This window comes from Hermetia illucens, chromosome 3 (assembly GCF_905115235.1).
Source record: "Hermetia illucens chromosome 3, iHerIll2.2.curated.20191125, whole genome shotgun sequence".
Lineage (NCBI taxonomy): Eukaryota > Metazoa > Arthropoda > Insecta > Diptera > Stratiomyidae > Hermetia > Hermetia illucens.
The window spans coordinates 68,611,814-68,624,469 of NC_051851.1; the positions used below are offsets into that span (position 1 = coordinate 68,611,814).

Consider the following 12,656-nt stretch of genomic DNA (forward strand, 5'->3'; position numbering starts at 1 on the left):
AGGTGGTTGTCCGTGAAGAACGCCAACACACACTAACCGATTGGCAACCCTTTTGACAAAATGAGTCACGAGGCAGATGGACTGCGCGTTTTATTCGGCAACTATCCGTGGCTGAATCGAAAGAATGGTGAGATTTGTCAGATTGACTATTTCCTTACACAGCTCCTAAGGTGAGATATTCATTTCAGTTTAATCTGCACGAGTTTAAAAAGGCTCGATCTCCGTTGTCCGAAGGATGCTCAGGAGCGTTGGAAGATGGAGTGTGGTGGATTACATTCGGGTGCTTCTTGCTTCGAAGAAGATTGAGATCGACCGATGAAGTAATCGGATGGCAAGGGGTTTCATGAACTGACAACTTCCTTTATTCCACCCTCCCTCCGGTGAGTCGGGAGTGCGAGAGGGTAAGCCAGGAGTATTGTGTGAAATGATTGATGACGGGGAGGTGTTTTGTTGGTAGTCCGGCGGTGTACTGATGGGGGAGTGGTAAACACCCTCACCTACCCTACTTCAAAAGAAAACTACTTAGTGCGGTGTTACCTTCTTTAGTAGATATATAGAGTTTTCTCACATACCCTTGAGTGAAGTTATCCACCTCTCCGCTTTTCATGACCTTATCCTTATATGTGGAAGGTAGGTAGGAGTAGGAAGGTATTCTTTATAGTTGAAAACACAAATTTCAAAACAGTTACCATGACGACTGGTCGGTGTATGTGTTTCATTACAACAGATGTGAACTACATTTGATCATTTAAACTACAAAACAAAATCTTATTAGGAATAGATAAGTCCACTTTTTACAGAAAAATTGTCTTTATTAAAACATAAAGGTAATTTTCTATTGAATAATTACTACTAATAAATAATGCTAGGAATTATCTTACATTTTTCTCTACAATAAATATTTTGAAAAAATGAAAATATTTCAAAAATTCTCAAATAAATTCATCTAGGAAAGTTATTTATGCGGGGATCGATTCGTCGCTATTATTTGTCGTTAGTCGCTGATGGCGTTGGTATTTATTATCTTCAACTATTTCGTTGTCGAACACGCTGTTAATCCGTCGCCAATGCATGCAGCGTAGCCCATTGCATGCGGAATAACGTTCTGCTCATAAGCTCCTGAAAATAGATGAGCCCATGGACCGCTAGCGAACACAGCAACATCATCGCCACCATGTGTTTCCGAGTCTAATGGGACGCCACTTGGGAATTTGTAGTCCTGTTCGTATGAGAGAGGGATATAGATTAGTCTTTTTTCCGGTGAATAGAGCAAATGAATGACGGGAATAGAAAAATGCTGAATAGATACGTGAAAGGACATATTCATGTGCATAATTAATTGATCCGTGAGTATTAGAACTGTTTTTCATGTGGGCGAAAAAAAAATGTTTTATTCACTCTCGCGTACGTACCTTATCAGCCATATTCACCTCCAGCAGATTTTTCCTACGTCCTTGATTTGGCCGCATATTGCGGTCGTATCCTGGTCCATTAGCGTAACTCAGTGTTGCGTATGGTAGCTTATCCCCAGCGTATTGTCCATTGTTAATTCCGAAAATATTGTTTTTCCGACTAGAATAGCCCGCAACGGACATGGTATGTGAATGATCCGCTGTGACGACTATGAGTGTATCCTCTTCGTTAGTTCGTGTCCTGGCCATGTCAATGGCCTTCTGAAATTCTACGGTTTCGTCGATGGCTTTGATTGCCTGGGTTGAGTGGTGACCGTGATCAATGCGACCACCTTCGACAAAGAGGAAGTATCTTTGGTCATTTCTTTGGAAGATGTCCAGCGCTTTGCTGACCATTTCCGTAAGGGTTGGGGTTGTAACGTTGTCCGCATCCACATGGAATGGTAAATGCGTGTAATTAAAAAGCCCTAAAACGTACTCGGTGTCCTTTGGTAGCTGAAAAATGTTTTAATAAAGTTTTATCAGAGGAAGGTGGATTGAGTCGTTTGCATTGAATTCGAAATGAGAGTAATTTTGTTTTTTCAGTCATTAAAAGGAAGGAGATAAATCCATATGAGTATTCCTTTTAGACGGAATCTGCTCCCTTGTTAACTAGAATATAACCTCGAATCTAATTTAGATTCATGTATTTTGAACATACCTCTAACAATTGATCTCTGGTTTCAATATAGGCCGCCGAGTAATCTGCATGGTCCTGTTTCCATTGATCAATCAGGTTCTTCCCGTCCTTTCGTTTGCCTTTATGTCCGAAACTATCGAGTACGGAATCAGGTAGAAGTTCCTGTCGTCCACCGCCCATTATCACCTTTAGATTATGTCCGACAGGATTTTGAATCAATTGTTTAGCAATATCTGTACAATAGGCTGGATCTCCGCCATCACGTATAAGGCGAGCATCGCTTTCCCAGTTTCTGTTGGCAGTGTGGGCATAGACACCTGCTGGTGATGCATGGGTAACCTGGGTAGTTGTTATTAAACCTGTAACACAAAACACATTACCCATTGTCATCGAGGATGTTACGAGCAGTAGCAAGCTAACACTTTGACTTGCAAACCAGCTGAAATAATTCAATTGAGACTGCAACGATTACAGTGGGATCTCAAAGAAAATGTCAGCTTGAAGTAAGCTTAATGAGTGTGGATTTCAGGATATGAGCACAGCTGGATATTGGTACTGTATTAACATAATTCTCAGTTTTAAGTTAATTCAGGGTAACCTCATCTAGTGTGTATCAATCGGGTTTACTGAGTTTTTTACTGAGTGCCTTTTTCATGGAAGCTTTTCAGAACAGTTCACTGTATGTGCAAGGACTAAGGTATTATGTTCTTTGAAATTTTAGATACTAACCCGTTGCCATTCCCATATTCTGAGCCCAACGTGCTATCGAGTGGACATGATTTGATGTGTCGTTCTCAGCTGCACAATCGTTCAATTTTACATTTGCTGTTACTCCTATTGTTGCGTAGTTGCCCTTGACACCTCCCAAATATGCAGTGGCTGTACACGCTGAGTCGGCAACTTGAGTGTTAGCGCAGTACGTCTGGAAAATTCAATTAAATACAACATTATTGATTTAGAACCCAAAAACAGAAGTGGACATTTGATGTGAAAATTGAATTCGATTGGATATGCATACGAGGAGCTGCAGCTTCGTTTGCATAAAGTGATTTCAACAGTTCGAACAAGCCAGGAGAGAAAAAAGTAGTGGGGAGAGGGGGTCATTTTTCCTTACTGGGCTTTTTGATGTTGAGTGCAATTTAAATTAGCCAATGTACCATCTGTGACGAACGGCAACCGTAGAATGAACTGAAGATGCTTTTAGCTATGGTGAGCTTTGTTCAGGCTTCGCGGTGAGAAGTTCGGATGTGAATCCTTTGAAGTAATATGTAGAGTTTATGCATGGGATATAGTCTGCAGACAACATTAGAGTGCAAATTTCGTTTCATGTAGATGTTGCAAAGAGGCTTCAGTTTAACCGTGGTTTGGTTAAATTAGTCATCGTGGGTTTTGCGAATTGAAAAGAAGAAATTGTGTTTCTACCTTAGGTTTTAGCATTCATTAAAAAAGGTGGGAACTTGTAGCTTTTATCTCTTTGCGTGTTGTAATTTTAGCATTAGAGGCAACGTTAGTAACTTCATTAACGATAGCAGGTTTTCCCCTAAACTTTGCAGTATGCTGTTCTACAGTACGGCCTATATTATTACTTTTGAAGGAAGGGGAGGGATTGTAGTAAAGTCTTGTCCTTGTTGCGTTTGTAAAGGATATGACGGAAGTAGATATCAGGATAGAGACATAACCTTGATTTTTTTCAGATGTTACGTTTGGATGGTGACCACATTCCAATCCTCTTCCATAACTAATATTAAAAATGACACTTGCTTCTAGTTCTATGGACTTGTAGGAACTTTTGAATTCCAGGCACCTGAGACGGGTCGCCACAAATCTGCGCTAAAATAGATGTTAATGAAGCTCCAGGGCTTGACGGAATACCGATTAAGGACTTTAAGTTCACGGTGAAGGGTTGGCCGCTGAACCCTTCAAAGAGTGTATGTCTGAGTGTCATTTCCTGCATCATGGAAGTGTTAGAGGGCGATGCTGCTAAAGGCTGATAAGCTTTCAGGTGCGTCATACCCCGATGCCTCTCGGATACTTTGATGAAAATGCCAGAGGGGGTAATATACAATGCTATTCCCAGTTGTTGATATCCATGGTGGCCTTTTGTATCTACAGAATGGATTCCGTAGAGCCCGATAAATCCTTAGTGCTTTCTGTTCACTTCTTGATGGAGTATAGAGCCGCCATAAAATTTTTTACTGGTTTCACTGAGGATATAATTTACTGGTGCGAATCCGATGATGGATCTCAGGAGTACATTGTCTCCACGGATGTTTTATAGACCCTCGTGCTGAGTCCACTACTGTGGAACATGATCTACACACACATACCACTTGCTACGGTCGAAAAACCAACTTCGACTTGTTGAGTTGGGCTCATGCGAGAAAGTCATATCATTACTGACGAGCCAAATAATTAAAAGTGGTCTATCATGACTCCTACTTAAATTTAAGCAGCACATAGGGAGGAGTTGCGACAAACCATCCTTCACAAGCGCGGCTTTCGCAGAAATTCTGCCGAAGATGGGATCATAATTTACTTGTGGTGGTGAGTTCCATTTTGCTGTAAGCAGTCCTGGTCTGGCGAACAGCGTTAATATACATAAACTCACCGCGATCTTGAGAACGGCCGTTTTAAGAAGCGGTGTGGCAGTCGCCACCTTCGAAATAACGTCGAACATCAATATGTTATAACGTCAAGTCGATTTCTCCTACATCGGCTATAGGGCTATAGGAAGTTGCTGGAGAAAAAGCACGGGACAAACTATGATGGGGTCCTGGACGCGGAGAGGAGGAACAGGAGAGGAGAAGTCAGAAAAGTGCGGTTACCAACGCCGCGCATAGAAGATAGGAGAGACAAATACACGATCCTAAGTCGTGTTAACAATATTTCTCAATACCCATTGAATCATCAATGGAAACTAGTCGCTGTAAATCACAGGATGAGGTCAAGTCTTTTAACTAGATCCACGAACTATGGCAATCTCATCTCGATTACATGTCTCAATCAGCTACAGAAAGTCACAAGTTTCAATAGATTCTCTGTACTTCATATTAACGATACATTTCTGGCAACTTCAGATTCATATGCGACAGACATAATGCTAATCATGCTTCCGCTGTTTTCGGAAAGGAGATGACTGAACTAATTAAGCGTCGATTCTGAGAACATCTTTTGAATCGTAATGGACCAATACGCGGAATTTCAATTATGAGTCCATCTACTTTTCATTGATTTGAGGGCTTTCAGCTTTCAATCTCGTCAACAGCATTGGTTTGGCGTAATAAGTCTGTAGCTGGTCATCAATACCATTCAAGTTGAAATGCATAACATGAGGTGCTCTATCTACTGTGTTTGGAGTACTTTTAATTAGTTTTCATATGGATTGGCCTGACGACATAGTCGTGTGTCATGATCAAAAAGAAGGCGCAACGTTTTATAGATGGTTGCGAAATTGTTAGTGCAGGAATTTAAGCGACTTTAAGCTCAAGTCTAAAAATATAGCTTCCATTGATTTTGAGGTGAAATGGAAAGTAGCTATCAAAGCATATAGACTTGATACCATCCTCGTGTGGAAAGACCGTTAATGGTATGGTCATTTTTGCATCAGGCAACCCTAGGACCAACATCAGTTGGCTCTGAAGCATGTTGTTGGCATGGTTTCCAGATATGTTTTTGTAAGGAGGCATTCCTATAATGGCCACGGTCTTTTATGATCACAGACATAATAATTTTCTGCGACGGTTTAGTCACGGAAGGGAGATATAGCTCAGGGAAAACTAAAATATGAAATAAGCCCGAACATTCACAATAATGGTGACCATATTTCATATTCCACTTTTAGTGGAAGATTCTCTGTAATAGTTTAAGCATTGTTATCAGTAACCCCATGTGAATCTGGCACCAGTTCCTCATGAAATATGAGCTAGTTATCGCTCAAGTTTCAAGTAATAGCGTGCCAAATGATTCGCTCTGGGTTAGGTCATCCATTGTCGAATCAATTCCGACGAGTGAAGCTGCATGGGTTTAAGTGGATATCTTTGAATCTTTCAGATAATTCTAGGCCTTTAGATTGCCATTTTTATTGTCTCTTAAGAAGCGAGGTATATTAACCGTAGTAAGACCCTAAACGAAACATGGCTATATGTAGTCAATGCAGGGTGAGACGAAAGTATTTGGGAAAGGTTTTCTTCAAAAAAGAATGCGCCTACTGTATGCGTCTCGAAGGCGTTCTCAGATTGGTAGAAGCCTGTTAACGGGGACAGAGGACTTAATAAAAGGCTCAAGCTAGTTAAGTTATGGCTGCTCCACTCTTGCAACCTAGCCAACCTAACCTAATCAGTAATCAATAGCATGCAAGACCATGGGACATACGAAAGTTACTATCAGTCATCTTACCTGCTTTTCTCCTTAAAACTTTCACATTTAGCGGCAAATGTCATCCAACAGGTAGATGATGAAAGATTGCCTTGGAAGATATTTTTCCGTTTTATAGGTAGGATATCTAATTAAAACAAATACATACCTATTTCAGGGACTAACTGTCCCCTTCTTCAGAAGATAAAAACACTGACGAAAGGGACAGTTGGTCCCCGAAATACGTATTTGTTTAAATTAGATACTTTTAGCCAATAAAACGGAAAAATATCTTCCAAGGCAATCTTTCATAAGACTTCGGCTAACAAACAACCTCCTAATTAAAACTAGGTAAATGATGTCCGCCGCTAAATGGAAAAGTTTTTAGGTAAAGCAGACAAATTCATTTCTAAATAAACGCATGCTGCTTTCATTAATCCTCTTACCCATGATCATTAGTGGAAGCAGGATGCGTTGGCTTTTAGTCAGACTGAGATTTTTTTTTATCAGAAAAAGGCTAGATTGTAATCGTGGGTTTCAAAAATTCATTTTCTGAATTAACGCTTAACGCTTAACAATTGGAGCAGCAAAATCAAACAAACCGATGAAGGCATAGTATATGGCCAAGCCTATTTATTACAGAAGTTCATATTGAACCACCCATACAGGTCAATGGTATGTAGTATCGTCCGAAACGATCATTGGCCTACATTTCGTTCAGAATAATTATGGCAGCGTAGTTTTTATTGCTGACGTTTAATATCGAGCAGTGCTCTCAAATTTTTAGAATCAACCAGACAACATCATTCAGTTGTTTGGTTTCAATTACAATATAGAATCTAAGAGCTAAGGTTTGACAGGCTTATAGCCTCGATCACTCCCCTTAATGATTCTACTTTAGTACAAAGTACTGTATCAACGGCTAATATTTCCAATCGCTTGTGTGAAGGAAGGTTTGCGCTATATAACCAAATAAGTGCAATAGGTGTTAACTGGCATGGAGAAATAACCTTTCAAAAGTAGCTCAAAACTTACTGTTCCAGACCATTGCCTGTGCAGGGTCCAGGGACTAAACTGTACGGAATGGTATGAGCCAACTTTGTGTTTGCTATGGTAGATGGTTCTTATGTGTACGTATTTGTATCTGCTACGCTTCTCTCAGTATTCTTTGGATAAATTGATTTTCGAAGCCTGCGGTTGCTGATGTCCAGAAAAAACCTAAGGAAATGCAGTTCATTGTTAGGTTTGACGCAGTTGGACATGTTGCTAGCCAACGAAAGTCATATAAATTAGTCCCAATAAAACTGGTTCAGTTGTGGAACTGACATTTATTAGGTTAGTAAAGAAGACGGAACAGTGTCGACCGCGTCAACCAGGCAATTTTATTCCCGTGGGGAAAAACCCTTGTAGACAACTTGCAAGGCCCTAAATAACGAGGTCCCCAAGCTGTTTAGCGAAAGCGATGAGCTCATGACCTTTTTTAGAGGTGTGATTAAATCGGGTTTCCGCACATAGAGAGCATTGTACAGCACACAATGCGATTCAACGCTTAGACGAGGCATATTCCCCAACTGAAAGCCTAACATTTGGTACAGTTGAGATTTGCCCGACTTTCGCTTTGGTCGCTATCGAACCGAACAATTGTCGACACGATGGCAGGTAAACTGACGAATAAGGAAAGAGCAACCCAAACAAAGGAACTTCATGAAATAAGGAAACTTCATGTTAGTTATACACCGAAGTGGCGCGAAGTTCTTGAAAGCACTCTATCTGAGCGTTTCTGGAGAGTTTTTTGATCGGTTCATTTAAAAGCCATACAGGAGTCAAGTGCATTCATTTAATCATCAGGGGTTATTTACTAGTCAAGGAGAGATTGTGGCTGCCATATGCTTAGGAGATAATAGTCACGCCGCAGCAATCAGAGAAGAGCGTGGTGAAGCAAACCTTGGGGTCTGAAAAGCAAACCAAATAAATCTTTCGAGCACGCGATAAAGACAAGGCTGGACACGAAACAGAGGCATGCGGGAAATAGTTGAGTGCAATTAAGCTAAGGCAGCGGAGAAGAGAAATCTTCAACTAAACTTGATAGATCAAAATTAGCCCAAGATATGAGTCGTTGGTTCTCTAGGGTTTGGAAAAAATGAATTCACTCGATATAAATTAGAAACTATAGTGAAAACGGTTGCCAGAAACTTACCAATATACGCTATCAAATCGTTAGGTATGTCGAAAGCGGTCAGGAAATGTTAAATTTTCTATTATATTTTCTAGGAAGGAAGGCTTCTATATTAGAAAAAATGCCAGCAAATTAGAAGTGCATATCATGGGAGAAGAAATTCCCGTAATCTGGCGGTACCCGAGAGCGATATTTATTTTCAACAAGTCGGGAAACCAGAAACTGCACTCTTCAGGTATAAGACGTTTTGGATATTCCCTATATAAAAACATTTGGGTTTCCACCAAACTTGGTTTGACCATGGTTTCTACCATAGCCTATATTGGTGCATAATTTCGTGATTCTACGACAAATTTTAGGGAATTTTACAGTCAGTTACAAAGATTATAGTAATATAGTACTATTGTTCCTTTATTTGAAAAGATATCGGCATGGAGGGTACTTCGGAACCTAGGCATTGTATAGTCGCAGATTCATGGGTTTTTTCAGATTTTTCGAATACAAACTTTGAAAAGTACTAATCGAGACCTTCCATTTGATATCCTGACTATATACGTCTCCCTTTTGCACATATGCAAACATTCCACTTAGAATGATGTTATTCACTGTATGCCTGTGTCTTCATAGTTCTCTGATCAGTAAATTTGGTGTCAATCGGTATATCCATTTCTGCGAAAAACCCGTGTGGCAGACAGAGAGACAAATAATAAACTGATGGTTGTCTGAAGTTTGCGGAAGATTTTGGGAGAATATTATCAATTCACTTGATATAAAGCGGGGGCCAGGTGTTGCTTTAATTGGGTAGGCAGGATAACGTGACCCTGTTGTAGATGTTAAGGGACTCAAGTATCGTAATGAAGAGGCTGGCAGACGGGCGCCTGGCTTCTCACTAATGAGACTAGAGGTAGTTCTTGGGGTAATGGAATCCTTTGTCCAGACTGTTTGAAGGCCGCACGGTTTGACGCAGTCGACAAAGATGATTTGAAATTCGCCTGGTTACTAGTGATTCTTCTTGGTCCTTAAGAAGGGAAACACGATAATCCTAGAAGTACGTCTAATAGGAAATTAATCCAGACATCCTGAGAAAGTGCTTGAAACAGCGGTTGCCCATTTGCTAGCCTAACCTAGTCAAACATAGTGATTACGTCTTCGCTAGAAGTTCAACTCTGGTGGAAATTTTTTACAGAAAAATGTTATTTTGAGGTGGAGGCTCCATAAGCCAAAATGGGGGGGGGGGGGGGGGGGGGCAAAACAGGGTTAATGCTCTTTGTTGCGAAATAAATTTTCAAAAATCGATCGCAAGCACCATGACGGGCCGATGACGATGCTTCCTTGAGATTTAAGAACTTGTTGAAGGTAAATAATCGAAAAAATATCCCTTTCTACATTTGAATTTCGGCAGTCTCGAATTCGTGCTCTATAGGACCATGTGGCAAACGAGAGGTGATTTTTTATTAATATAAGGCTGATGCTAGTTGTGAATCAACAAGGGCTTTGCTTTAATATTTATGTTCTCTTGATGAAGTGATTTAATCACGCTGTTGCAGTGTTTAACAGTGGTTCGGTCTCAGGGCTAGATGGGGCCATGATTATCATCAGTTTGAGTTTTTACTGGTCTGATTTTAATAACCAGCGTTCAGTGTCCAAGATTCGCTGTGAATTTACAATGTCTGAAAAATGATACAGGTGAATTTAAAAACGATGTTAAGGCGCTGGAATATCTATTGAATATATGAATATGGCTCTTTTGAATGCTGAAGTACGGGGTACTTACTGAACATTTTAATTAATGATTAATTGTAGAGATTGTGGGCTTCATCCTATTTATTTTGTTTGTTTGTTTTATTTGTTTGGTACTATTACTTTGGCACCAGGTTCCAATCTTTAATTTTATAGAGCCCTTCGTTTCAATGCACTGTATCAAAATTTGTAGTTTCGTACCTTAGAGGTATCAAGCTCGTTTGTACCCGAAGTTTGTTTTGGGATAGGCGCCAATAGATTTTACAACCTACCTATGCGTTTGGTATTTCTTAGAGTTAGTTAATTACAACCATTACTAAACATATCAGTCGAGGCTGATCAATCAACCAGTTCTTAGTCCGTAAAATTGAAAGGCTTTGAATTTGAAGCAGTTTACACGATGACTGCAGTGTAGTACATACTCAGATTTGATATCATTTCACTCCAAATGGTGTTCAAACTACTATTAAACACAGAATGCAACACTTGGACCCATATGTGTGATTATGAGCATATGGACCGTACTCGTAGGCCATATTCGATAAATAACACTCAGACAAACCATCGTCACTTACCTTAGACAGTCCAACATAAGGGTATTTTTCGAACGACAGCTTCTGCTCTTCACCCCCAAGCGCGATCCGTGCTGCTGTTAACGTTGGGATGGACATTCCATCGCCCAGAAATAAAATTATGTTTTTCGCAATATTTGTATTTAATCGATTTTTGTTTAATTGCGTTTTTAGAATATCCTGCGCCACATTGTTCCAATACTTTGTATTTCGCTCATCGTCAGGAGATTGAAAATAAACAGGTGGCATGTCGCGTTTGAAGCGCCTGTTTGTGATGGTTTCACGCAAAATGTGAAGTTGGGGGTGCATAACATCATATTCTGAAATTGGGAAAATACAGCGCTATATTCCTGCCCTTTGTTCCACAAAATTAAAATGGGGGTTGAATAGTTTTTTATATTTGACAGGAAAATGTGTAGTAGAAATTTTATGGTATCTCATGGTATGGAGCAGAGTAATGGGGTTTAATCTTTGAAATTGTGGTTTGGGTAGGTTACATTTCGCACTAATGCCAGCAAAAGACTTTGGAGTTGGGGGTGAGTTTTGGTTGTCTGTTTTCTGCCATTTGGTATCAATCAACTGTTGCTGTGATGAGAGCGGATATTACGAAAACCGTTCCCTATTTATGTATATGTTTTCATGTCCATTTATTTAAAAAGAGCTCGTATTTTGCAATTGTGAAGAATTAAAGTAAGGTATGAAGCGGATGAAATTGTCCTTCTAGAGTAATTGACATTATTATTAGTTGAAAATAATCACTGGAAAGGGCAAACACCACAATGGCAACATTTTTCAGGATAATTGTTTTTCTAGGAGAGATACAACACCAATTACATTTCTGCTCACTTAAAATTTGTAAAATTGCCGGCTATCAAAAACAACATCTGCCGCAGGGCCAAATTCCAATATCTATTTTTGAAAATCTATTCGAAACAGTAATTTGAATATTATGAAAAATGTTAAATACCATCATCATCACCATGGCACAAAACACTCGCGAAGCTGACTGTTGAAATCAGTACAATGAACGTTATAGATAGTGGATAAAATAAAGCGCGAAAACCTTTCATTCTTTCAGATCACAGGGAGCCTTGAACTACTACCGAATAGACAAATTACACTGCGAACCGCCCGCAAAGTGGCCCCCGAACAAGACGCCGTAAATTTTTAGAGTGATAATGAAAACAGAATCGTATTCGTTTATATACAATTTCCATTCATTGATAAAACACCGTCCACGCTCAAGACAATATGGAGTTCCAGCTGATCACGAGAAAAATACCAGCTCTGAAGTGATGTTTTTGCTGAACTGATCAATTAGTATCGGTTACACTACCGGTTGAAATGATAGCATCGAAAGTTCATAGTGAAATTGGAGAGAATGTTTGTAAAGCTTGCTCTGCCGGTCTAGGTACTGGGAAAGTTTGCAAGATTTAGTTTATAGGATCAAATATCTACAAATTTTCTTCAAATTGAAAAAAAAAGGTTCAAATAATTTTTATAGCTTATCTGTCAATCTAAGCTTTATATTCTGAGTCCATAATATCCAGCTTGGACTGTAATAGTTCAGGATGATAAGGATGCCCATCCGAGCTGACTATGCCTAACGGAGGAGAAGAATCATCTTAAGATGCAGAAATGGGTCGAAAGTTAAATGCGCAGGTCCACAAGCACTTATTTGCAAATTTAATACAAACAATACAATATAACAATAACGATATTTA

General features: G+C 39.7%; 1 protein-coding gene across 1 annotated transcript; it reads right to left on the bottom strand.

Moving 5' to 3' along the window:
• Window positions 1-797: 797 nt before the first annotated feature.
• Window positions 798-12,105, bottom strand: LOC119653019 (alkaline phosphatase). The gene is made up of 6 exons (XM_038057458.1): window positions 11,900-12,105; window positions 10,936-11,252; window positions 2,821-3,013; window positions 2,113-2,450; window positions 1,413-1,907; window positions 798-1,219 (listed from the first exon to the last, which is right to left on the bottom strand). Exons 1-6 carry the CDS (start codon window positions 12,000-12,002, stop codon window positions 1,031-1,033), a joined length of 1,635 nt encoding a protein of 544 aa, XP_037913386.1. The 5' UTR covers window positions 12,003-12,105; the 3' UTR covers window positions 798-1,030.
• Window positions 12,106-12,656: the final 551 nt, after the last annotated feature.